Source organism: Archocentrus centrarchus, chromosome 8, assembly GCF_007364275.1.
Source record: "Archocentrus centrarchus isolate MPI-CPG fArcCen1 chromosome 8, fArcCen1, whole genome shotgun sequence".
Taxonomy (NCBI): domain Eukaryota; kingdom Metazoa; phylum Chordata; class Actinopteri; order Cichliformes; family Cichlidae; genus Archocentrus; species Archocentrus centrarchus.
Window position 1 is genome coordinate 7528156 of NC_044353.1, and position 24847 is coordinate 7553002.

At 43.1% G+C, this 24847-nt stretch overlaps 1 protein-coding gene across 4 annotated transcripts; it reads left to right on the forward strand.

Annotated features, from left to right (window-relative positions):
* The first annotated feature begins 1918 nt into the window (after positions 1 to 1918).
* On the forward strand, positions 1919 to 24847 carry tnnt1 (troponin T type 1 (skeletal, slow)). Of its 4 annotated transcripts, none has more exons than XM_030735888.1 (15): positions 1919 to 2055; positions 7885 to 7911; positions 8027 to 8040; positions 8319 to 8387; positions 8603 to 8620; positions 10807 to 10827; positions 11340 to 11358; positions 11466 to 11526; positions 12402 to 12518; positions 12607 to 12684; positions 17044 to 17157; positions 17288 to 17397; positions 22580 to 22670; positions 24492 to 24532; positions 24629 to 24847. In XM_030735888.1, exons 2-15 carry the CDS (start codon positions 7886 to 7888, stop codon positions 24672 to 24674), a joined length of 825 nt encoding a protein of 274 aa, XP_030591748.1. In that variant the 5' UTR covers positions 1919 to 2055; position 7885; the 3' UTR covers positions 24675 to 24847. The 4 variants fall into 4 exon arrangements, with proteins under 4 accessions (XP_030591748.1, XP_030591750.1, XP_030591751.1 ...); XM_030735890.1 differs by having other exon boundaries at positions 11343 to 11358; XM_030735889.1 differs by lacking the exon at positions 1919 to 2055 and adding an exon at positions 7169 to 7271.

Below are 24847 nucleotides of genomic sequence, written 5' to 3' on the forward strand. Positions count from 1 at the left end.
AACTATATAAATGAATTGATATTTATGTGATGTAACATAAACTGCACGATTAGGACACATTTAAAAGTAATAGAACATGGGATGTCTAGGATCGCTTACCGTCACATGGACGACTGGTTTCATGGTTCCTCTCATGCCCCAAAAACCCTGGGAGTACACAGGGGTGGATTTTGTCGGGCCACTGCCTCGCACTGCCTCAGGGAATGCCTATTTGCTGGTCTTTGTTGACTATTTTTCCAAGTGGGTCGAGGTGTGTGCTGTTAGAGAGGCTACAGCGCAGGTGGCAGCCAGTAAGTTTGTCAGTGAAGTTTTTGCCAGACACGGTACCCCCACATATCTTATCTCAGATAGGGGCTCACCGTTTGTAAGCGAGTTGTTTGAGCATGTCCTCTCTGCACTTGGGTCCATGCATCGCCTTACCACGGCCTACCATCCTCAGACTAATGCGACGGAGAGGGTGAACAGGACACTCAAAACTGCTATACGTGCTTATGTTGGAGACAAACACACATCATGGGATAAGTTTCTTTCCCAGATCTGCTTTGCATTGCGTACTGCTCCCCATGACAGCACCGGACTAAGCCCTGCCATGATGCTGTATGGTTGAGAACTGGAAACCCCACTTGACCTCATTACACAACCTTCCTCCTCTGAGGTGGATGAATCCACTGTGCCATACCCAGAGACTCTTAGAGCCTCCCTGCAAGAGGCACACGATCATGCCAGAGTAGCACTGGCCCACAGTCACAAGAGACAGAAGCATTATTATGACTTGAGACGCCGTCAGGCTACATATGCTGTTGGTGACCTGGTTAAAATAAAGTCCCACCCCAAGTCTGATGCGCAGGCTAACTTTGCTGCAAAACTAGCACCTCTGTACTCAGGCCCGCTGCGTGTCACTCAGAAGCTTGGAGATGTCAACTACAGACTGACCAGGCTGGAAACTGGTGAGGACGCCGGTGTTTTTCACGTAGTTAATATGCAGCCTTTTCACACTTGGGACTCAGCTTCCTCTGCCAAGGTCTCTGTCCCTACCATGACAGAATACGGGACCGCAGGACCTTCAGACTCTGTTTTACGCACTTCCCAGGCTGACACCCAAGCTGGTTTCCCTGCAGCGGATGTGCGCTACACTATGCCTGATGATGCTGACTGTGGTACGGATGACAACACTAGGCACGACCCCACTGTGGATGTTTCTGACACCAGCCCGGATTATGCGAACCGGTATAAACTAAGGCCGAGACGTTGCCCCAGAATTACGTCTGGTTGGTCGGATAGGAGGTGGACAAACCCTCACCACACCAAAAGACTCGACCTGGAATAGAAAACAGTTTTGTTGTGTTTTGAGTATTCTGATTGGCGTAAGTGCCTCATTTGTTGTGTGCCAGCCCACAAAAACGAGTAATTCAAGGGAAGATTTTGTTTGATACTTTTTGTATTTTATTTTGTTTCCTGATCCAGTGGTCATAGTTTCTCTACTGCTTGATTTTGCCTCCCACATTTGTTTTGATTTCCTGTTCTCTTTTTTATAATGTAGTTTGGATTTGTATTGAGAAGTACACTCATTCATCTCATTCTGTTATGTGCTTGTTATGTGGCTGTATGGTAGTACAACTAACTCAAGACGATTTTGAAATTTTTTGCTCTGTTTACTGATATGTGTGTCAGTATGCTGACTGTGATGTGTTTCCCTGTATGTAACCACACTTTTCTATGTGAGTTATATATGACCACATATTAAGTGCAGGGTGGCTGATTTTTTTCTGCTGTGTACGGCTGAGGACAGCCTTATTGTAACCAGGGGGGAATATGTAACAGCCAGAGCAACAGGGATGGGATATGTTGCAAGGTTGAATGATGCCACAAGGTGGTGTTTCTTCCTTGTCGTGTGTGTTGGACTGAGAACCACTGCAGAACGCCACTGATGCCCACCCAGCCGACATCTTGGAGCGCGAGCTCTACGTTGTGACAAGCTGATCGCGGGACTCTCTGTGCCTATTGTCATGTATGATCTGGCTATGTAGAGCCGTGGAGACCTGGCGTTTGATGGTCGTAAGTTCTGCCAAATAAAGGCACTGTATTCGGAATCTTGTCGGCTATGTTTATGAGTTACCCAGGCATGGCTAGTGCTAGCCCTAGCTAATCTCGCTAGACTCTCCACCCGCAGTTAGCCCCCGTTACAACAGCGCTAGAGTGGTTTAGGTCCTACTTGACCCAGAGAACTTTTACTGTCTGCTTAAATGATTTTAAATCTTCCAGTGCTCCTTTGTCGTGTGGGGTGCCCCAGGGTTCAATTCTTGGACCATTGCTGTTTTCTCTATATTTGTTGCCCCTTGGTTCTATTTTCAGATAGCATAAAATTGCTTTCCACTGTTACGCCGACGATACCCAGATTTACATGCCCCTAAAACACAGAGATGCAAACTCCATACAGACATTGACAAAGTGTCTCGATGAAGTCAAAGCTTGATTGGCTTTGAACTTCCTGCATTTTAATGAAAATAAGACGGAGGCGATCGTTTTTGGTTCGGGCATCACTGGGGTGCCAACTTCTGTTGATCTGGGTCCTCTATCCCAGTATGTAAAACCCATGGTCACAAATCTGGGAGTTAAGATGAATGAGAGTCTTAGGTTAGAGGGTCAGATTACTGCTGTGGTGAAATCCAGTTTCTTTCACCTGAGACAGCTCGCCAAGATTAAAATCATCTTGTCGAAAAATCATTTTCAAGCAGTAATCCACGCCTTTGTTACGTCCCGGCTGGATTACTGTAACTCTTTGTATATTGGTGTAAACCAGTCCTCATTGGCTCATCTTCAGCTGGTCCAGAACGCTGCCGCACGGCTTTTGACTGGAACACGTAAGAGGGAGCACATTACCCCTGTTTTATCTTCATTGCACTGGTTGCCTGTTTATTTTAGAGTTCATTTTAAAATCCTTTTATTTGTTTTTAAGTCTTTAAATGGCCTTGCCCCATCGTACCTCTCTGAGTTACTGCATCTACACTCCCCTTCCCGCTCGCTCAGATCAGCTGATAAACTGCTCTTGGACGTGCCGAGGACTAAGCGGAAGCTTAGGGGGGGCAGAGCCTTTGCAGTGGTAGCCCCTAAACTATGGAACTCGCTCCCATTGCATATTAGACAGGCCTCTTCACTGACAACTTTTAAAACCTCTCTTAAGACCCACTTATTTCACCTGGCTTTTGACCAGGTTTGAGATGCTGATTTTAGTTGTTGTGTATTTATTTTGTATTTTAGTTCACCTAGTTATTTTATACTGTTTTATTATTTGATTCTTGATAAACTATGTATGTTATTGTTGCTTTTATCCTATGTTATTTTTATTTATTTATTTATTTTTATCTGCACTTCCCTTGTGTATTGTCTTGTTTTCCTTGTTCAGCACTTTGGTCAGTGCTTGCTGTTTTTAAAGTGCTTTATAAATAAAATTGGCTTGGCTTGGCAAGCAACTTTGATTAGAAGTCCAATGAGACATCAGATGCAAAGAATACTTTTATAATTTTTTAGTGGAATTTTATTTCTGCTCATTTTCACCACTTTTAATTTCATTATTTACAGAGGTTATATGTTGTAACCAAAAACCTGTGGTGCTCACCATGAGCTTCTTTCTTTCTTTCTTTCTTGTATTCTGCTTACCTCCACTGCTCATTATTTCCTTTCCAGTGTTTGGACAGTTTGAATGGGTAAAAGAAAAACGCCCCTCTTTCCTTGCAGCTCTTCCCCTCCATCCATCAAACCCACCCTCTCTCCACTTTGTCACCCCCCCCCCTCCACCTGCCCTGTGGCATCCCTCCATTTGTCCAGTGAGGTCATCCCTCTGTTCCATCTAATCCTGCGAGGTGCTCGTCTTTCTGCCTCCATTTAATCCGCCTGTGGCCCCTGGCTGCGCACACATACACATGTGCATGCTTTTGCACACAGACTTGCAGTTATTCTTGTATTGTATACTCAGATACTCGGTAATTCTCACAGCATGCAGATCATTCAGATAGCACACATGCACACATTGTGCCACACCACCGCTCTCTATAAAACTGCCCCCTGTGTCTGTACAATAGCCATTCTGTGCGTCCCTGCCCCTCTGTTTGTGGTCTGCCAATACCCCATCTTCATACAGGTATGTGTTTTTTTATTCAGTCTTTCTGGGGTTGCTTTTCTTTATAATCTTCCTTATTTATTTATGGCCCAAACTAAATTAAATAGCACGAAGGGCAATTTTTTACAATCTTTGTCTTTTATAATTAGATTTTTATTGGGGGGTCTTATGAAATAATAAAAAGTGCAATTTCTGCAGACACAGACACTGTAATAGATGAGACTCATCCATCACAGCTTCTTGGCAGCAAATCTTGCATGTCCAAGTATCCCTGAATACACCACAGAGGGAGGGGGGGGGCTGGAGCCTATCCCAGCTGACATAGGGTGAGAGGCAGGGTACATAAGAAGATTCAAATTCAAAATTGAGGTCTCGGGGAGTTAATTTCTGTTGTAAAATAAATGAAAAACAATGACTATCGATAATTTGAAATTTGGTTTAGTGTTTTAGCGTGATTTCAGATTTCAGAGTCCACAAAAAAGAATACAAAGCTAACAAAAAAAGATAAAGAACTTTTTTCTTATTAACTGACTATATCATATATTTTGGTTTTATGATAAAATGACATTAAAAATGATCTTTGGCTGTAACGTGACATGTGGCTGCCTTGTGTAAGCTGCATGCAAGTAGCAACAAAGATCACTAATCACTAATCAAAACACAGCATCAAAGTCTCTCACGTAAGAGTTCAAGCAGAAGGCAAAAGTGAGCTGTCTGACAGCTAATCGACTTTCATGAGTATGTGTGTGAGAGTGTGTGCAGACTCTTAGCATTTGATATTATTTGAATAATTATGGGGTTTAAAAGCTTTGCATTGTGTTTAGACATTTTACAGTGTCCACTCTTGTGAAACACAGTTGCTCATTGCTTGTTTTTAAGTGAGTGAGTGGACTTTTTTTTACAGCTGGGTTCTTCTCAAATACATTTTATAATTGACTCTTTTCCACTTTCTGAGTAAGAGCGCACAACAGCCTCTAAACTAATGATATATTGTAGCACACTCATTGTGCTCTACATCACACGTGCATGCGCACACACACACACATGCATGCACACATGCACCTGTTGCCCTTGACTAAAACTAACCCACTAAAGCCTACGCTTGTTGCCCACTGAAACTTGACCCTTGTACAGATCCCCTGGTTTGCGCCCCCCCCCCCCTTCAGTTCCAAATGTGCACTTTCCAGCCAGACTGAGAAGAAGTGTTGAACTGTGAACATTTCATCCAGCTGTCATTTCTCCTTTTAAAATGATTTTAATCATAGGCTTCACCATTATGAATAAGGCCTTTCTGCTCAACTAAAAAAATAATAAAATCCCCATGAAAAAGGCAGCCTGCGTCATAAAACACATGGTTGTAATTAAATTATACTTAATTTGCAAATAAGTTAATATTGTTCAAAAATGGGTCATTGCATTTGCCTAAAAACTTGCCCTACATTATTAACCTCCCTCTGCCATGTATCCAAAAAAAAATTTTTTTTCAATAATCACAAATTTTTAGCACAAGTAGCCAAAAAATGCCAAGAGACCCCAGTCGTCTTTGTTTAAGTTCATTTACCGACATAAGTTATACAAATCCCAATAATTTCACATTTTTCTTTACTACTGCATTTCTATTTATACCCCCCCCCCCCCACACACACACACACACACGACTGGTGCATCTGAACAGAAAATGAATTTGGTGTTGCAACTCTGAAATCTGGGGCTGATTTATTTACTCGCCTTCCTCGATGTGTTTATACATACAGACAAAGAGAGGGTGATTAGAAGCACATCGAAGATCTCAAACTTTCAGATGTGTCGTCAAAGAGACCAACGGGTATGCCGAGCTGTGTGTCTGGGAAGAGAGGGCAGAGCTTACAGCAACAGTTACTGCCTCTTTCAGTTCAACTGCACACTCATGAGGCCACTATAAATTCTTCACAATGACAGAGAGTGGAGCAGATGTTTCGACTGGTAGCTCACAGAGGAACGATAGAAACAGAACGAGGCTCGTCAGACTCATTGTTTGTTAAGAGTTAAGTTTGAACAGACAGTTGAAGTTCTCTCACAGATTGCGTATATACAGTAAATATACAGTACTGTGGAAAAGTAAAATGTGGGGTATTGGCAACCCGCTGTGAGTCCCAGTACCAGCGTGAATGTGAGGCACATGTGGGCACCACACTGTGGGACACAGATGGGCAGCCCACTGTGGGCCTCGGTCCTGCATTAAATGTGAGGCCCTGTATGGCAGCCCACAGCTCGGGTGTGGGTACGCTGTAGGCCCACAATGGGCCCACAAGGTACCAACGTGAAATGTGGGGCACATCTAGGCTTCATTACTGAACAAATGTAAAGCATTAGCAAAAACAGCCTGTGGCCTTAATCTGGATGTAATAACATTCATTTTTATGGCTGACTTTTAAATCTTTTCCCTTCAGCACACAATATTTTGGGAGTAAAGTCATTAACCACACAAGCAGGGTTTATGCAGTTTAACGCTTAACTACTAAACAGATGACAGAACTTTGTAGTTTTCTGGCGGTTGCAAGTTTATTGTCTGAACATGTGAAGCTGGGAACTGGGACGCCACCACCACCATTCCAAACCACACCCGCTAACCTGTCAGAAACATCACTGAGAGGTTGCACTGAGGACAAACATCAAGAGAGAGGGCGGGGGGAGGGGGGGGGGGGACTAGAAAGTGAGAGAAACCCTATCTCTCCTTGCTCTTTATGTGTTTGACCCCTGTCACATTCTCACCTGTTGACACTCCATCCATCTTCCGAATGTCCCCTGCCAGGAAGATGTCAGCGCACACCCACTGTGAATGTTTGTCTCTATGTGGGGGTTTGATGTCAGAACAATGGCAGCTCAGATGAACAATATGTCACTAAAAGCATCTTGGTGGGCATTGTGTGTGTTTTCTGTCTCCAAAGCGATTAATCACAGGAGCATAGAGACGTCAGTCACCTGTGATTTAGTGAGGATGACTAACTACAGTAATGATGTCACCAAGCAGTCCTTTCTTTCTGTAGTCCATAAAAGGCATATGTAGAATGTTTTAGTCCTTTAAATCATTAATAAGAGAGCAGATAATCTAATTTTCTAAGGACCACATTATAAAAGAAGCCGAAACTAAATCAAAAACAAGGCAAACAGGGAGGTAAGAAGATTTTTCTCTCTCTCACAATGTATCACATTTAAGGTGTAGCACCTGTGCAGTAGAACAGGCCACATTTCTGAAAAGGCTCAGGCCCAGAGTTGGAAATCAGTTAAAAACTGGAATCTGATTCCCTGAACTGTCCATCCTGAAGTAACAGAGCAGTGGGAACACAGGGCTGTAATACCTGCCTGTGTGAGAGGTTTGTGTCAGCACTGAGCATCAAGTCCGTGCAGCGAAACAAAAGAAAGTTGAAAATTACTTAATTAAGTAGCATTCTTGATCTACATTTGAGCATGATTTTCCCAATTAATTTTATTTTATTCACAGTCATTATTTTTATTCATGTTTCCTTCTAGTGTTTAGTCATTATTTTTTAGATAAGAAAAGTTGGAAGATGAAATGAGTAATTTATTCTTATTTATTTAACTATGATTAATTAGAGCACCAGATAAAAATATGATCACCACACTTCTTCGTTTTTTGTTTTTTTTTTAATCATGCAAATTATGCAATCAGTTGGAAAAAAATTCCTTTTCTGATTCGGAGTTTCGGTTACCGCTGTTTTCATCTTTAACACCTTGATTTGATGGTTCTGCATTTTGTTTTATTGCAGCATGTCGGACGCAGAAGAGGAATACGAGTGAGTGGAAGAGAACTCGCCAGAGTTTATCATTTGATGTCTCCTGTCAGCATTTACACTGAAATGTTTACTGATAAACAATATTTTTCTCTGATCCTTCTTCTCACCTCTCCAGGGAGCAGACAGAGGGTACGTTCAGTCAGATCTGTCCATAATCTCTCACACACATAGACTGAATATAAAAGATGGATGCAGTGAAGCCAACATGGCAGTGCCTTAAAAATGCATAATGTGGAATGACCAGCAGGAGTCAAAGTCAAGTGACTACGTTCAGCTTTTAAATACACTCTATGGCCACACAGCTTGGGTCTTTAACACAGGGAAGATACATTAAATCACACACCAGAATATAGCGACTATATTATTGTACTCAAATCTGGTCTTTATGTTTGTATTTCTTCTCCCAGAGGCTGAAGAGGAGCAGGAAGCTGAGCCTGAGCAGGAGGAGGAAGAGCAGGTGGAGGAAGATGGAGGAGGTAAGGTATCAGGAACTCTTCCAGAAAAAAAACTGTTTCCACTGTGAATGGAAGGATTTTTTTCTCACTGTCCAGCGATGCTCCCAAAGAGTTGTTCATGCACTTTCCTTAATGTGGGAGTTACTGATGGTGCTGAACTGACATATCACTTTCCCCTGTGTCCTTCTTTCACATTGCCCGATATTGTCCTGATGTGTGTGTGTGTGGGCCATCAGAGCAGCAAGAGTACCAAGGTAGGGTGATCGCACACCATCACGAGTCTCACTTTTATTTCATTTCATTTACTTATTGATTTGACAGAGACAACACTCCCTGAAACTTTAAATGATGCAGAGTTAACAGCCTACAGGCCAGTTTAGACATCACTTGTATCGACATACGATCACACTCTTCCACTTCTCCACTTTTTACGTATTTCTCCACTTGTAAGGATAAAGTCGTGACACATTGTGTGTGTGCATATTTCCATGTTTCATGTTGTTCATGCCTTTAACTGTATTGTGAAGGTTTCACTACTTTTGTCACTGCCTGCACTCAAAACAGAAGTCAAATATAATATTTCTTCACAGAGTTTAAAGCTGCGGTAATACACATTTCTTTATCATCTATGGATCGAGTGATGTAGTATGTGAAAAGCTTAGCTCATAACAGCAAATCCATTGAAAATGTTCAGTCTTCAGTTTTTTCCTGACCACAACTTTACTGTAATAAAGCTGTAAGAAACTTTTCACCAAACAGCAGTTAGACAAATGAACAGCTAAGTAGTAACTACAGTGTAATATGTAGCAACTGCAGCTACAGAAGCTGGGCTCTGCCTGATAGAAATGGATAGAAACCTGAATTCAAATGGATGCCAGCTGCCTTGTGACTCTTGGATGTTTGTAACATGAATTTGACAACTTTATAAGGGTAGGGCATCAGTGTTCTCAGCTTCTTCTGTTGTCTGAAGGGTACACTACTGCAGTTTTAAAAGCTCTGTAAAATATTGTAATATTATATGCAGCTTCTGTTTTGCAATATGTTTTCCTTTTAAAGGTTGCACAGTGTTTTAATCATTTCTTCATCTGGAACCAGTGACCCTTCCGGCATTCACTTTTGCATCATGTAGAGTGTGTAGATGTGTTTCACTCCTGCAAGGCTTTCTGTAAGGACTGTGGTCCTCCCCATCCACCTCAGTCTGCGAGATCTATGAGATCAGTTTGACCTCACAGAAACACTAATATGCATGCAAAAATATTCCAGAAGACTACATTTCCCTGCAGCCACCATGTGGCACATGCTTGCGCTAGTGAAGAACTGGTTCTAGTCACATGATGGGAAATGATAGTTTTAAAGCAATCGCTCAACATTTTTGGATCATGTGCTTATTACTTTGATGCTAAGAGTTATGTGAGATGGTTGATAGATTTTTTTAGGTAAAAGCTACAGCTAGCAGCTAGTTAGCTTACTTAGCTAGCTACCAACACCATTAAAATGAGGTTGATTCGCTGTGGGCCTGTTTTAATGTCAGCTGTGAACAGAACAACATTTGGCTGTAGATTTGCATTTACAGTACAAACATGACCGGTAAATCAGCTGGTTGATTTACGTTCCTACCCTCACCTATGGTCACGAGCTTTTTGTAGTGACCGAAAAAATAAGATCGCGAATACAAGCGGCAGAAATTAGTTTCCTTCAAAGGGTGGCTGGCCTCTCCCTTAGAGATAAGGTGAGGAGTGCAGCCATCTGGGAGGGGCTCGAGGTAGAGCCCCTGTTCCTCCACATCGAGAGGAGCCAGTTGAGGTGGCTCGGGCATCTGATTGGGATGCCTCCTGGCCGCCTCTTGGGTGAGGTGTTCCGGGAATGTCCCACCGGGTGGAGGCCCCGTGGTAGACCCAGGACAGGCTGGGGAGATTATATCTCTCTGCTGGCCTGGGAACGCCTTGGGGTCCCTCCAGATGAGCTGGAGGAGGTGGCTGGGGAGATCAAAGCCTGGGCTTCTCTGCTTAGGCTCCTGCCCCCGCAACCCAGCCCCGGATAAGTGGAAGAGAATAGATGGATGGATGGATGGATGGATGGATGGAGTACAAATATGAGAGAGACTTTCTCATCCAACTCTTAGCTAAAAAGCTAATTGGTACATATTCCAAAATGGCAACCTGTCACTTTAAGCTTGCAGTACCAGAGATAACCCGGGACTTCTTCCGGTTATTTCACACCTCTTTTCTCGTTCCCACCTTCTTTCATACATTCCCACCTATGCCTGTTTTTTCCTTCCTTCCTTCTTTCTATGTTGGTTTCTATTTCCTCTTTCCTGATAACTTCTTTTGCTTTCTTCATGTGCACACTTCCCCCATAATTAACCCTCCTTTTTCATTCCATATTACCTTGTTACCATCCTCCCATGCTTCACCGTGTCTTTATGTGGATGGTCCTTCAGATCAAGATGTCCAGGAGGAAGGTGAGATATTGTAGGAGTGCGGTTCCCTGAAGTGGTCAAACTCATCACTTTCTTCTTGGCACCATGTTTACCACATTAGTTATCTAACACATTAAGAGCAGATTGACTCTTGCAGTCTCACTGGACTCAGCAATTTTAACTGTAGTCTTGAAAAGCTCAGATTTAGAAAAACTTTAAAAACTCTATGTTATGTAGTTTCCTAAATTATTACTTTCTATACACCTTATTTTTTAGTAAGAGCTTTCACAACAGCCTAATACACAGTATGTGGTCAAAAATCATGTAGATGTTTAGTGGAGTCTAGCTCAGGATTATGGGATTATTTCACGTTTTCTTATAACTAATAACAAAAATCCAAATTGCATTTTCTTATCTCACACCCATGCTTGCTGTGCTTGCTTTCAGTCATATTAAATATTACTTTCAGTATTTGGCTAACAACAACCAGTCAGTTCAAAGCTCTTTTCACTCATATGGCCATTTTTTTCTATCTTTGTCTCTCTTTTACTCAGAAGAGCGCCCCAAGCCCAAGTATGTCCACTCTGCCTCTTTGTGTGTTTTGTAGCAGTAATACTTGTTTTCAATCCATTTTAAAACTTGCAGCCTTTCTATAAGTCTCTCACATTTTCTATCTCCAGACCTATGGTGCCCCAACTTGCTCCACCAAAGATTCCCGAAGGAGAGAGGGTGGATTTTGACGTAAGTCATAAATCTGACGTTAAACCAAAACTTCTTGATATTCCTTTAAAAAAAAAAAAAAAAAAAAAACTTTCTAGGTGCATCTTTAGTTATCTGACAACCACAGTCTTCTTATTCTTAGACAGCTTTTAACTTTAGACATGGTTCCATCTTCTTCTTGGCCTGGAATCAGATCCAGTCACTTTGCCAAATGCGTTCCAGCTAGGGCAATAATAAGTTTGTTAATGGCCATGGATTTGGATCTAAGACGTCCTTCTGTTACTAGAAGTGTGAAAGGATTTTAACACTATGTAAATCTTCATAGAGCATTTTAAAGACATGTTTTAGTTTAGGTGCTGTGGCCAGGCTGATTCTACTCATATCTGAATAGAAACTCAGTGTATTGTATACAATAATATTATATCTTCTTGTTTTATGAATATGGTGTTCCACAGGGACCTGTGTTAGGACCACATCTTTTCTGTGCACTTCAGTCAAAGTATACAACATTATTTATCATTATTACGCAACAAGCAAACCCATCTTCTTGTAACAACTCATGATTCCTGCACTCTGCAGTTTGACGTCTATCACTGGGTGTTACAATTTCTGAAAACTGTAACTGTCCCAAGAAAGTCAAGTTGGGGTAAATTATTTGCCAAAGTGGTTTCTGTCCAGCTGTGGTGCAGCTGGTAACATGCTTACCTCACAGCAAGTAGGTTCTGGGTTGATGCTTGCTGGTTGGCTAAGGCCTCAGTGTGCAGAGTTTGCATGTTCTGTCTCATATGAATCTTCTCTGGATAATCCAGTTTCCTCCAGTTTTCAAAGTACTGGCTCTTCTCTGCTTCTGCTGATATATAAGTTATAGAAACACACTTTTTTTTTTTCCCCACCAGGACATCCACAGAAAACGTATGGAGAAAGACCTACTGGAGCTACACACTCTGATTGATGTACACTTTGAGCAGAGGAAGAAGGATGAGGAAGAACTTATTGCCCTTAAGGAACGAATTGTAGGCTTATTTTGCAACCAACACTTCTTAAACTGTTTAAAACCAACGAAGGATTAATGTGTATGATAAACGTTTTGCTGTCCTCTAGGAGCGTCGTCGTGCAGAGAGAGCTGAGATCCAGAGGGTCAGAGCAGAAAAGGAGAAGGACAGACAGAACAGAATTGTGGTAACAAACATACACACTAACATAACTGTACATTTTTAGGGTGAAGGAATTTCCATTTTTTCTGAAGTCCATCCATCCATCCATCCATTTTCTTCCGCTTATCCGGGGCCGGGTCGCGGGGGCAGAAGCCTAAGCAGAGAAGCCCAGGCTTCCCTCTCCCCAGCCACCTCCTCCAGCTCATCCGGAGGGACCCCAAGGCGTTCCCAGGCCAGCCGAGATACATAATCTCTCCAGCGTGTCCTGGGTCTACCACGGGGCCTCTTCCCGGTGGAAGCTCGTGACCATAGGTGAGGGTAGGAACGTAGATCGACCGGTAAATCGAGAGCTTCGCTTTTACGCTAAGCTCCCTCTTCACCAGGACGGACCGGTGCAGCGTCCGCATCACTGCAGAAGCAGCCCCGATCCGCCTGTCGATCTCCCGTTCCCTTCTCCCATCACTCGTGAACAAGACCCCGAGATACTTAAACTCCACCCGGTGGGACACCCGGTGGGACATTCCCGGAACACCTCACCCAAGAGGCGGCCAGGAGGCATCCCAATCTGACATTCCCGGAACACCTAACCCAGGAGGCGGCCAGGAGGCATCCTAATCAGATGCCCGAGCCACCTCAACTGGCTCCTTTCGATGTGGAGGAGCAGCGGCTCTACTCTGAGCCCCTCCCGGATGGCCACACTCCTCACCTTATCTCTAAGGGAGAGGCCAGCCACCCTTCGAAGGAAACTCATTTCTGCCGCTTGTATTCGCGATCTTATTCTTTCGGTCACTACCCAAAGCTCGTGACCATAGGTGAGGGTAGGAACGTAGATCGACCGGTAAATCGAGAGCTTCGCTTTTACGCTAAGCTCCCTCTTCACCAGGACGGACCGGTGCAGCGTCCGCATCACTGCAGAAGCAGCCCCGATCCGCCTGTCGATCTCCCGTTCCCTTCTCCCATCACTCGTGAACAAGACCCCGAGATACTTAAACTCCTCCACTTGAGGCAAGAACTCGTTCCTGAGCCGGAGATGGCACTCCACCCTTTTCCGGCTGAGGACCATGGCCTCAGACTTAGAGGTGCTGATTCTCATGCCAGCCGCTTCACACTCGGCTGCGAACCGTTCCACTGCGAGCTGGAGGCCCCCCCCTGATGAAGCCAACAGAACCGCATCATCTGCGAAAAGCAGAGATGAGACTCTGAGGCCACCAAGGAAGAAGCCTTCCGCCACCTGGCTACGCCTAGAAATTCTGTCCATAAAAATTATGAACAGAATCGGTGACAAAGGGCAGCCCTGGCGGAGTCCAACACCCACAGGAAACAAATCCGACTTATTACCAGCTATACGGACCAAGCTCTCACTGTGGTTGTACAAGGACTGAATGGCCCACAACAATGGGCCAGACACCCCATACTCCCGCAGAACCTCCCAAAGAACACCCCGAGGAACATGGTCGAATGCCTTCTCCAAGTCCACAAAGCACATGTAGACTGGTTGGGCAAACTCCCACGCACACTCGAATATCCTTGAGAGGATAAAGAGCTGGTCCAGCGTTCCACGACCAGGACGAAAACCGCATTGTTCCTCCTGAATCCGAGGTTCGACTAACGGACACACCCTCCTTTCCAGCACCCTGGCATAGACCTTACCGGGGAGGCTGAGTAGTGTGATCCCCCGAAAGTTGGAGCACACCCTCCGGTCTCCCTTCTTAAAGATGGGGACCACCACCCCGGTCTGCCAATCCAATGGCACTGCCCCAGATCTCCACGCGATGTTGCAGAGGCGTGTCAACCAAGACAGCCCTACAACATCCAGAGCCTTCAGGAACTCAGGGCGAATCTCGTCCACCCCAGGGGCTCTGCCACCAAGGAGTTGTTTAACTACCTCAGTGACCTCGCCCCCAGTGATGGTCAAGTCATCCCCCTCATCCCCAGACTCTGCTTCCACTACAGAAGGCATGTCAGTGGGATTCAGAAGGTCCTCGAAGTATTCCTTCCACCGTCCGACTATAGCCTCAGTTGAAGTCAGCAGCACCCCCCCCGCACTATAAACAGTGTGAGTGAAGCACTGCTTTCCCCTCCTGAGTCGCCTGACGGTTTGCCAGAATCGCTTCGATGCCGTCCGAAAGTCTTTTTTCATAGCCTCACCGAACTCCTCCCACACCCGAGTTTTTGCTTTGGCCACTACCCGAGCTGCATTCCGCTTGGCCTGTCGATACCTGTCAGCTGCCTCTGGAGTCCCACAGGCTAACCAAGCCCGATAGGACTCTTTCTTCATCTTGATGGCTCCCTTCACCTCCGGTGACCACCATCTGGTTCGGGGGTTACCACCACGACAGGCACCAACCACCTTGCAGCCACAGCTCTGAGCAGCAGCCTCAACAATGGAGGTGCTGAACATGGTCCATTCGGACTCAATGTCCTCAGCCTCCCTCGGAATGCTGTCGAAGTTCTGCCGGAGGTGGGAGTTGAAGATCTCCCGGACTGGGGCTTCTGCCAGGCGTTCCCAGCGCACCCTCACAATACGTTTAGGTGTGCCAGGTCTGTCCAGCATCTTCCCCCGCCACCAGGGTGGTGATCAGTTGACAGCTCAGCTCCTCTCTTCACCCGAGTGTCCAGAACATACGGCCGCAGATCTGATGATACGATTACAAAATCGATCATCGACCTGCGACCTAGGGTGTCCTGGTGCCATGTGCACTTATGGACATCCTTGTGTTCGAACACGGTGTTTGTTATGGACAAACTGTGGTTTGCACAGAAGTCCAATAACAAAACACCATTCGGGTTCAGATCGGGCAGGCCGTTCCTCCCAATCACGCCCCTCCAGGTCTCACTGTCATTGCCCACGTGAGCGTTGAAGTCTCCCAGCAAGACTATGGAGTCACCAGATGGAGCACTCTCCAGCACCCCACCCAGCAACTCCAAAAACGGTGGGTACCCTGAACTGTCATTCGGCGCATAAGCGCAAACAACAGTCAGGACCCGTTCCCCAGCCCGAAGACGCAGGGAAACTACCCTCTCGTCCACCGGTGAAAACTCCGACGTACAGGCAGCAAGCCGGGGGGATACAAGAATACCCACCCCAGCTCGCCGCCTCTCACCGAGGGCAACTCCAGACTGGAACAGAGTCCAGCCCTTCTCCAGGAGACTGGTTCCAGAGCCCAGGCCATGCGTTGAGGTGAGCCCAACTATATCTAGCTGGTATCTCTCAACCTCACGCACTAGCTCAGGCTCCTTCCCCACCAGAGAGGTGACATTCCATGTCCCAATAGCCAGTTTCGATAGCCGGGTGCAGTGTGTGTCGGCCACCGCCCGACACACACTGCACCCGACCCCTACGACACCTCCTGCGGGTGGTGGGCCTGCAGGAGGGCGGGCCCATGTAACCTCTTCGGGCTGCGCCCGGCCAAGCACCACGGGCTAATGCCTGGCCACCAGACGCTCTCCCTCGGGCTCCCTCCCCAGGCCTGGCTCCAGGGTGGGGCCCCGGTAACCCTATCCCGGGCAGGGTAAACTGTTCCCTTGTTTTTTCACTCATAAGGGTCTTCTGAACCGCTCTTTGTCTGGACCCTCACCCAGGACCAGTTTGCCATGGGAGACCCTACCAGGGGGACAAGCCCCCAGACAACATAGCTCCTGGGATCACTGGGACACACAAACCCCTCCACCACGATAAGGTGGCGATTCACGGAGGAGTTTTTCTGAAGTATAGAGCTTAAATAGAACAAATTAATTAAACAATCTTTAATATACTGTATTTAATGATTTTCAAAGAATGTCACTTGTGCCAGTTATTGCAATTATGCCATACTAGAGTGCTGTGCAAAACTCTTGAGCCACTTCTTTATATTTCACTGGGAAAATGGGAAATGGGAGGAGCAATTTATTGAATCATGTGCAAACTGACATGCAAATACAGTATATAAGGCAAAAACAGAGTTTGTGGAATTCTTATTTGGATGTAATTAACAGAATCGAGTTTAGTGAATATTAGCGGTAGTGACAGTCGATCTGAGGATCCCATATCATTTTATGCTATTGGTGTATTAAATACACATTTCTCTGGTTGAAAAGTCAAATGCATATTGTCCAGCTGAGGGGACATATTTGTAACTCCATGAAAAATAGGTTCATAAACAAAATTTTAACTGCATTTTTTTCTTGCCTAAAGAGAAATAAAAACATTCAGAAAAAAAAGGGCTACAAAAGCCTGCATGCCAGCCACACTACACATCATACCAAGATATGTCAGGTTTTCCGCTATTAGCTCTTTAGAAATTCAGTTCAGAGGTTTTCCAAATGTTCGTCCAGCTTGCCTCCATGTCCAATAATACAGTTTTTTCTAAATATGTTCCTGGCTGTATTTTTGTTCATTTGACAGGAGGAGCGTCACAGAAAAGAAGAAGAGGAGGCCAAGAGAAAGGCTGATGATGAAGCCAAAAAAAAGAAAGTGCTGTCTGGGATGGGAGCAAACTTTGGAGGCTTCCTGGCTAAGGTCAGACAGCTACTGTTACAATGTTATAATGAGGCTCCTCCTCCTCATCATTACACATGATAGTAGAGGTGAAAGGTGGAGAAAATAATTCAACAGAGAGTGACTCTGAAATGTTTGTGTTCTGTCCCAGGCTGAGTCGAGAAAAGGGAAGCGCATGACAGGCAGAGAGATCAAGAAGAGAACTCTGAATGAGAGACGGGAGCCGCTAGCCATCGACAGTTTGAGAGAGGATGGGCTAAAGTGAGTCACCTCCAGATAAGACAGCAGACAGCTAAGCAGTGATTTTATACCAAAAACCAAAATTTTAAATTGGATATTCACCTAAATTATATTCTCTTGTATGATTTTTATAACAAAGTATGAACATTTGCACAAGATTGGCCCTTAAATGGTGATTACTCAGTCATAGCTAAGCTTAACACCCCATTTACGTTATTCTGTAAGTTTCTTTTTACAAAAAAAACCCAAAACAAAATAAAAAAAAAACATGCAATGTAAAATAATTGTGGGTAAAGTGTTCACCATGTGCAAATAATTAAAAAACAATCGAAGTGTGTAATGTTAGAGGAAGTTCACACTTCTCAGTAAATCCTGCCAAAGCTGTTTCCTATGACTCAAGACTGTCAAGACAAGATTTTACCGTAACCAGGTTAACGGTAAAATACCGGCAACCACAGCTGCCAGTATTCTACCGTAAACAGATTCACGGTAAAGTACCGGCAACCACAGCTGCCAGTATTCTACCGTAAACAGGTTAACGGTAAAATACCGGCAACCACAGCTGCCAGTATTTTACCGTAAACGGGTTCACGGTAAAACACCATAAAAAGGTTCAGGGTACATTGTTGTAAACGGGTGCAAGGAAAAATACCTTAAACGGGTCCAGGGTACAAAGCCGTGAAAGGGATCAGAGTAAAATACCCTAAACAGGTCCACAGTACAATGCCATAAACGGGTCCACGGTAAAATACCGTAAACCGGGTTTACAGTAAAATACCGTAAACCAGGTTCACAGTAAAATACTGTAAACCAGGTTCAATGCAAAATACCGTAAGCTGGGTTCATGGTAAAATACTGGCCGCTATGGTTGCCTATATTTTACTGTATAAAATACAGTGACAATTTAAAACCATTTATGATAAACAATTCCAAATACAAATGATATACCTTAAACCTAATTACAGTCGATGAAAAACAGAATACAACACTGTGTAATACATAACAGTATTTAATTGTAAAAATCAACATTACATTCAAACAGTGGCAGCTGTTGTTGCCAGAACTTCACCCAGAAAAAAATAGAACACCAGTGGCTAAGATTTTACAACCAACTGCCCGTGGTTAATTACAGAGAAAATAACATATAAAGCCCATTACAAACAAAGACATTGTTGAAATATAAATAGTTTTTGCATTTAGACATTCTTTGGGAAAAGTATGTAATTGTAGTGTCACCAGTTCTGCTTGAGTACCCCGGTTAGTCATCAGGTGTTTGCTGTGGAATTGCAGGATCCTCTCTGCAGCCAGAATAACAAAATCAAATAAAGCAGTAATAATAAGAATGATAATATTATAGTTCTTACACAAATGAATTAAACAAATTTTCAGTCAACACACACTGAACTGTCCAACCACTTACCTCTATTTACCCTTGACAAGACTGGTTTCTGATCAGACAGGTAGATTGGTAGGACAGCAAAGTAGTTGATCATCTGAACCACTGGCAGGTCAGAAGATAGGACTGACAGGACCAATATCCTCCTAAGTTAGAGAGGTATCAACACTGTCACTCTGCTCACTGCACATGTAGCAAATTACATTCTAATACATTTCACACTCAAATCCATAAACAGTTGGGCCTCACCTGGTACTACATGCACCACATGTCACGCTGGCCAAGGTTTGATTCCAGTTTGGGCCTTTTGCTGCAGATCATCACCTCTCTCTGCTGTGTTTCCTGTCTGTCTACTGACACTGCTCAATGAAGTAGGCATGCCACAAAAATACAAATAAAATGAAAGACAGAAAGCATAAATAAAGAAATGATAAAAATAAAATAAACAAAATAATTTAAAAATCTTTAACTATAACCATTTAAAAGTGTTAACAGCTGTCTTAGAGACAAACATTAACAGGAGCAGATACACTATGTCAGGGGTGGCCAACTCCAGGCCTCGAGAGCCGGTGTCCTGCAGGTTTTAGATGTGTCCCTGATCCAACGCACCTGAATCAAACAGGACTCTGGAGAACTTGACTGCATACTGAGGAAGTAATTCAGCCATTTGATTCAGGTGTGTTGGATCATGGACACATCTAAAACCTGCAGGACACTGGCTCTCGAGGCCTGGAGTTGGCCACCCCTACACTATGTCCTGGGGTTAACATGAGTTTGGCAGATTGGGTAAACCTAATATCTGGTGTAGCAGTGATGCAGCATGGGAAGAATTTTACACACTGATCAGCTGACATCTGCTGCTGTACTTTGGTTTATTGCTCTTTTTGGATATAACTGAATTCAACAAGGTGTAAGCAGACAGATCAGCTCAAACACTCAGGCATTAAGTACCAGTCCAGTCCTTAAATTTAAACTGATGCCTGCTAACATTGGCCATTAACACCACAGCCTGCTCTGCACTAGTCCAACACACTGCATCACCGTACATGTCACCACAATACTTCAAATTAACTACTTTAGCCTGCACTAAACTGCGTGGTATTTCCATGCAACCTTTGAATAACAATTATTACATTTTAGCTCACAGACACACTGTGGTCCAAACTGCACAGTTTGTCGAGCAGTTTGAAACATTTCAAATCACCTGCCAATTACAAACACTCTGTTTATGCTGCTCACCTTCTATAATGCTAGCAGAGCTCTAGTTACAGAGCTGATATCTCCATGCTGTCAGCATGGAGATATCAGCTGCTTTTCCACTAGTACCTACTAAGCTCAGCTAGACTCAGCTTGGCTTAGTTTTTAGGGTGTTCCATTAGGCGCTAGCATAGACGTATATCTATGGGCGCTAGTACCTTGTTCTTGTGGTTTTAATGGCAGTGGGCAAACCAGCTTATAGGTGCATTACTGCCACCCACTGGACTGGAGTGTGGACCAGGAGGTGCTACCACATACTTTTTTAGTACCTACACAGCCGCGGTTCCAGGTGCGCCAAGTTGATTGAAAATGTAGAAAATATGGCATCAACAGGCTGCATGCCACTGATTGGCCAGGCAGTGATGTCACTAGATGAGTCATGCAAGCGACTCCTTCACAAGAATCAAACCTGCCGTTTTTGAAACCCACCAGCATGCTGATGTTTTTGTGCTCAGTGCCTGATGATAGAATCCATGGAAAAGAGACAAAATTGACCTCTGTACAGTATTAAGTACCAAACTGCCTTTCAGATTGATTACTCACTAACTGAAGATGCTCTGGTCCACTTTAACCCTGATTATATCTCTGGTAAAAATTAGCCTTAAATTTCTCCTTATCTACAACATGTCAGCGAATGCACCTAAATAAACAGTTCATTTTGATTAAGTTTGCAGTGAGGAACACAACATTTCAATGTCTTAAACAACTTCCCCCAAAATTACAGCTGAACATTTCCTTAGTTGATACTGGTTAAAGTTAACTCTGGCTTTACCTCCACAATGCTGGCTCAGGTCTTCACTGCTGCTAATGGTATCAGTACTGTTAAGGTAACTTACCTTACCGTGGTGACATAACTAGTTGTTGCAAGGTTGACACAAAACTGGAGTAAACCCTGGGGCAGGATGATGTACCATCGTGTAGTAATGTCGTTTATCCCACAGAGAGGGCAGAAAAGGTGCTAACCTCTGAGTGTAACTGCTCAGTCATGGCTCAGTCTGCAGCCGCTGATTGGATACTGTCTGTGACACATGCATGTATCTCCCTCAGTCTCATTTTATATTAGCAGGTTACTCTGCAATAAGCTGAATATTTTGGGACCACTCACGAGGTGCATGAAAAGAAAATTTGTATGATGAAATCTAAATCCAGTTATTCAGTTTACAGTTCAGACGCAGTTGATACACAGAATAATAAAACAATACAATGTTTTGCATTTCCTTTTCTGAAAAAACAAACTATTATTTCAAATAGTTCCTGATTAAATTTCAGTCAACCTGGGAAATACATTTACATGTACAATTCAGTAATATGTATAATTCAGACAGAAATTATTTTTATGGTATCAGTGTGTCATTTTTATAGAAATTTTACAGAAAAGAAAGATTTTCACAGTAAAAATGTGTGATTTCAGCATATTTTGACAGTTATATCTTGGTTCTTGATTTATGGTGATTAAATGTTTCTGCTACAGAGATACACCCTTTTCGATTTAACGGTCTATTACTGTTGCCATTTCACACTTTTCCATTGTTATTTTTACAGACTTTTTTTGCAGTGCAGGAAAAAGATTTTCACAGTGAAAATGTGTGATTTCAACATATTATCAAAGTGAAAATTACAGTTATGTATTGTTTTTGGATTTACGGTAATCACATGTTTGTTCCACAGAGATACACCCTTTTCAATTGCACGGTCTATTACTGTTGCCATTTCACAGTTTTCCACTGTATTTTTTACAAACATTTTCTGCAGTGCAGGAAAAAGATTTTCACTGTCATTTCAACACATTATCGCAGTGGAAATTACAGTTATGTATTGTTTTTTGATTTACGGTAATCACATGTTTCTGCTACAGAAATACACTGTTTTTGATTTTCCGGTCTATTACTGTTGCCATTTCAGTTTTCCACTGTCATTTTTACGTACTTTTTTACAGTGTAGCTTCACCACAATGTTTTTATGCAGCTCTTACACGCACACCCCATAATTCAGTAGCTTGTAAAACTACTGTAGCAATTATACTACAGTTTATGAAACAAGTACATATTTAAAACACACCTATTGGGAACCAGTTTAACTCACTGGTTCAGCAGGCTCCCATATGCCTTCTGGCTAGAATACAGCAGCCCAGGTCTGAGTCCAACCTGTGGCCCTTTGCAGCGTATCTTACCCTGCTCTCTTTCCCATCTACTCGTCACTGCTGAACTGTCTTTTGTCAAATAAAGGCCAAAAGATCAAAAAAAAACATGCACACACACTTACAAGGTTCTTATTTAAAAAATAAATAAATAAAAAATTAGCTCAAAAGAAAAAAGCTAGACAGAGACAAGTTTTTCTACATGTCTACATGGATGTAGCTTAATAAGCCAGCAAGTCATAGCTGGTGAACCTAAGTACCTGACTAGCAAGGTTAACTACATAAATCCAGTCACTGACCAGAAATGTGTAACCATTGTTTAGTAGTAGTAAATCTAACCATTGTTCATCTGAACAAGCTCTTAAATTAATAAAAGAGAGGTCCTTTTTAACTGCCCTTCTTGTGTTTTCAAGGCAACGGGCCCAAGAATTGTGGAACTGGATCTACCAGCTGGAATCTGAGAAGTTTGATTTCATGGAGCGCATGAAGCACCAGAAATATGAGGTAATAATGTCACTGCAACCAATCACATGGCTGGAACTGAATGCATTTAGGACAGACATGGTCAAGAAAGGATCAGAATGGGGAAGAAAGATGATGTAAGCTGCTTTAATGTGACTACTGTGATTTTCTTTTAAACACCACAGCCTACTGTATTGTTGTTGACCGTGTCCATCCCATTATGTCTACATTCTATACCACAGTGCCATCTTCTGATGGCAGGATAATGCACCATGTCACAATGCTCGAATCACCTCAAAATCGGTTTCTCGAACATGATTGACTATGGACCTTATTCATTAATATGTGCCAGTTTTGTTCTTATCACTGTGCATATGTTAGCAAATCAGAATCATTCTAAATTGATGGGCTTGTGCATGCCATCTGCATACTGTCATGCTCCTGTTTCTCTATATAAGGAAACAAGTCTCTTGAGTGATGATGTTGCAAGAAAGCAGCTCCACCAACTAAAAAAAGCAGGAGAAAGAAGAAGAAAATGAAACAATAGTATCAGAGGAGGAAGCCAGAAAAGGTGAAGCTTCCTAAAGTGTTTACACAGGAGTGACGAAGGTTACAAGAAGACTGAAATAACAGATGTTCTGATTTTCTCTGGAGCTCCAGAGATTTCCATGACCTGGATGACTGAGAACCTACACAGACAGATTTTTAAAGGGGACATATCATGCAAAATCCACTTTTTTAGCCCTTAAATAAATTTTTTTGTGTACTTTGAGTGTCTAGAAGTGCAGAAAATTTGAATGTATTCTTTCTTGGTGCTGCGTAGATATCTTTATATTCTTTTTGGGTCATATTTTTCAGTTTTCTCTATTCCCTGTTACGTTTCCTTGTCTATTATGTCACAGTATTTGCTGTGGAATTGCTAAACAAGGTCACGGACTTCCGACTAACCAATTTCGTGAATCTGCCATTTTTTTCTTGCAGCAATTTTGTAGTCCAAGTTCAGTTATGCCAAAGTTGCAAGTAGACAAGTCAAAATGATCGGTTGTTGGGTGTATTAACTGGCACGATTACTTACATCGCCCCCCGGCATCAGAGCCTCTATGAAGTGGCTGTTTCTCTGCTGGTAGATAATTGTATCGCTGCTATCAAACTACAAAAATGGCCAAACGGGGTGGAGTGGAGTGCTCTGCGACCTGGAGAGGGGCTTGGCGTGAAATATCTCATTCATATTTAGAAAGACTGCACCAAAATGAGCTGCTGTAAGACGCGCCTCAGAACAGGTATAAACGAGGGGTCTTTGGAGCTACAATAATGAGGAATTCAGACCAAAGCATTGCAGTTCTACTTTATATAGACCACAAGTGAATGATTTATATATGAAAAGGAAGGATTTAAAAGCATATGTCCCCTTTAATTATTGTGTCCCCTGAGACACTCACTGTGGCTCAAGCAAAAACAAAGAAGAAGTTTACACAGTTTATGCAAATACATATTTCTGCAAATGCGCTGTTTGTAAATGAGGCCCAGTGAGTTCATTGTACTCAAACAGTGACCAGATGTTTTAGGCAGACAATGCTTTAAAAAGACAGAAGATAAAATGTTGCGCTTCAGAAAGAGGAGGGGCTGCATTAAGGGTCAGTGTAAGATAAATAAGGGTCAACTCTGAATGCTGAGAAAATCTGCGAAATCTGCAGTCTGTGCATGTTTTACTGTCTCAGTGGAAAACACTGTCCAACAGAAACAGGAGCCACTGGTGCTGTAAATGTAAATATTCATACATCCTTTCTGATACTGTTGATCACTTTAATTATTACTCATCATGGCAATCATAGAATTTCTCATTAGTATTGTCTCTCTGTGCAGATCATTGTGCTGCTGAACAGAATCCAACATGCCCAAAAATTGTGAGTAGTTACTTTTATACAAAAGGTCAGATTTTTCCGTTGCTTCTCCTTCCTGTTGTAGTACTTTGTTACTTTCCTTCATTCTTTGTCCTCCAGCAAAAAAGGCCACGGGAAAGGAAAGGTCGGCGGTCGCTGGAAGTAAACATGGAAGCAGCTGAAATGAAATAGCGTGATAGATGACAAAAGGAAAAACAAAGCGGATGGCATTACCAGAATTACACATTTCTTCTCCGTGCTCCTGTAGTATCAGAGCCTTTCTGCTTTCATCTGTAGTGTATGATACATGTTTTCTCTCGCTCTATATTGATAATAAAA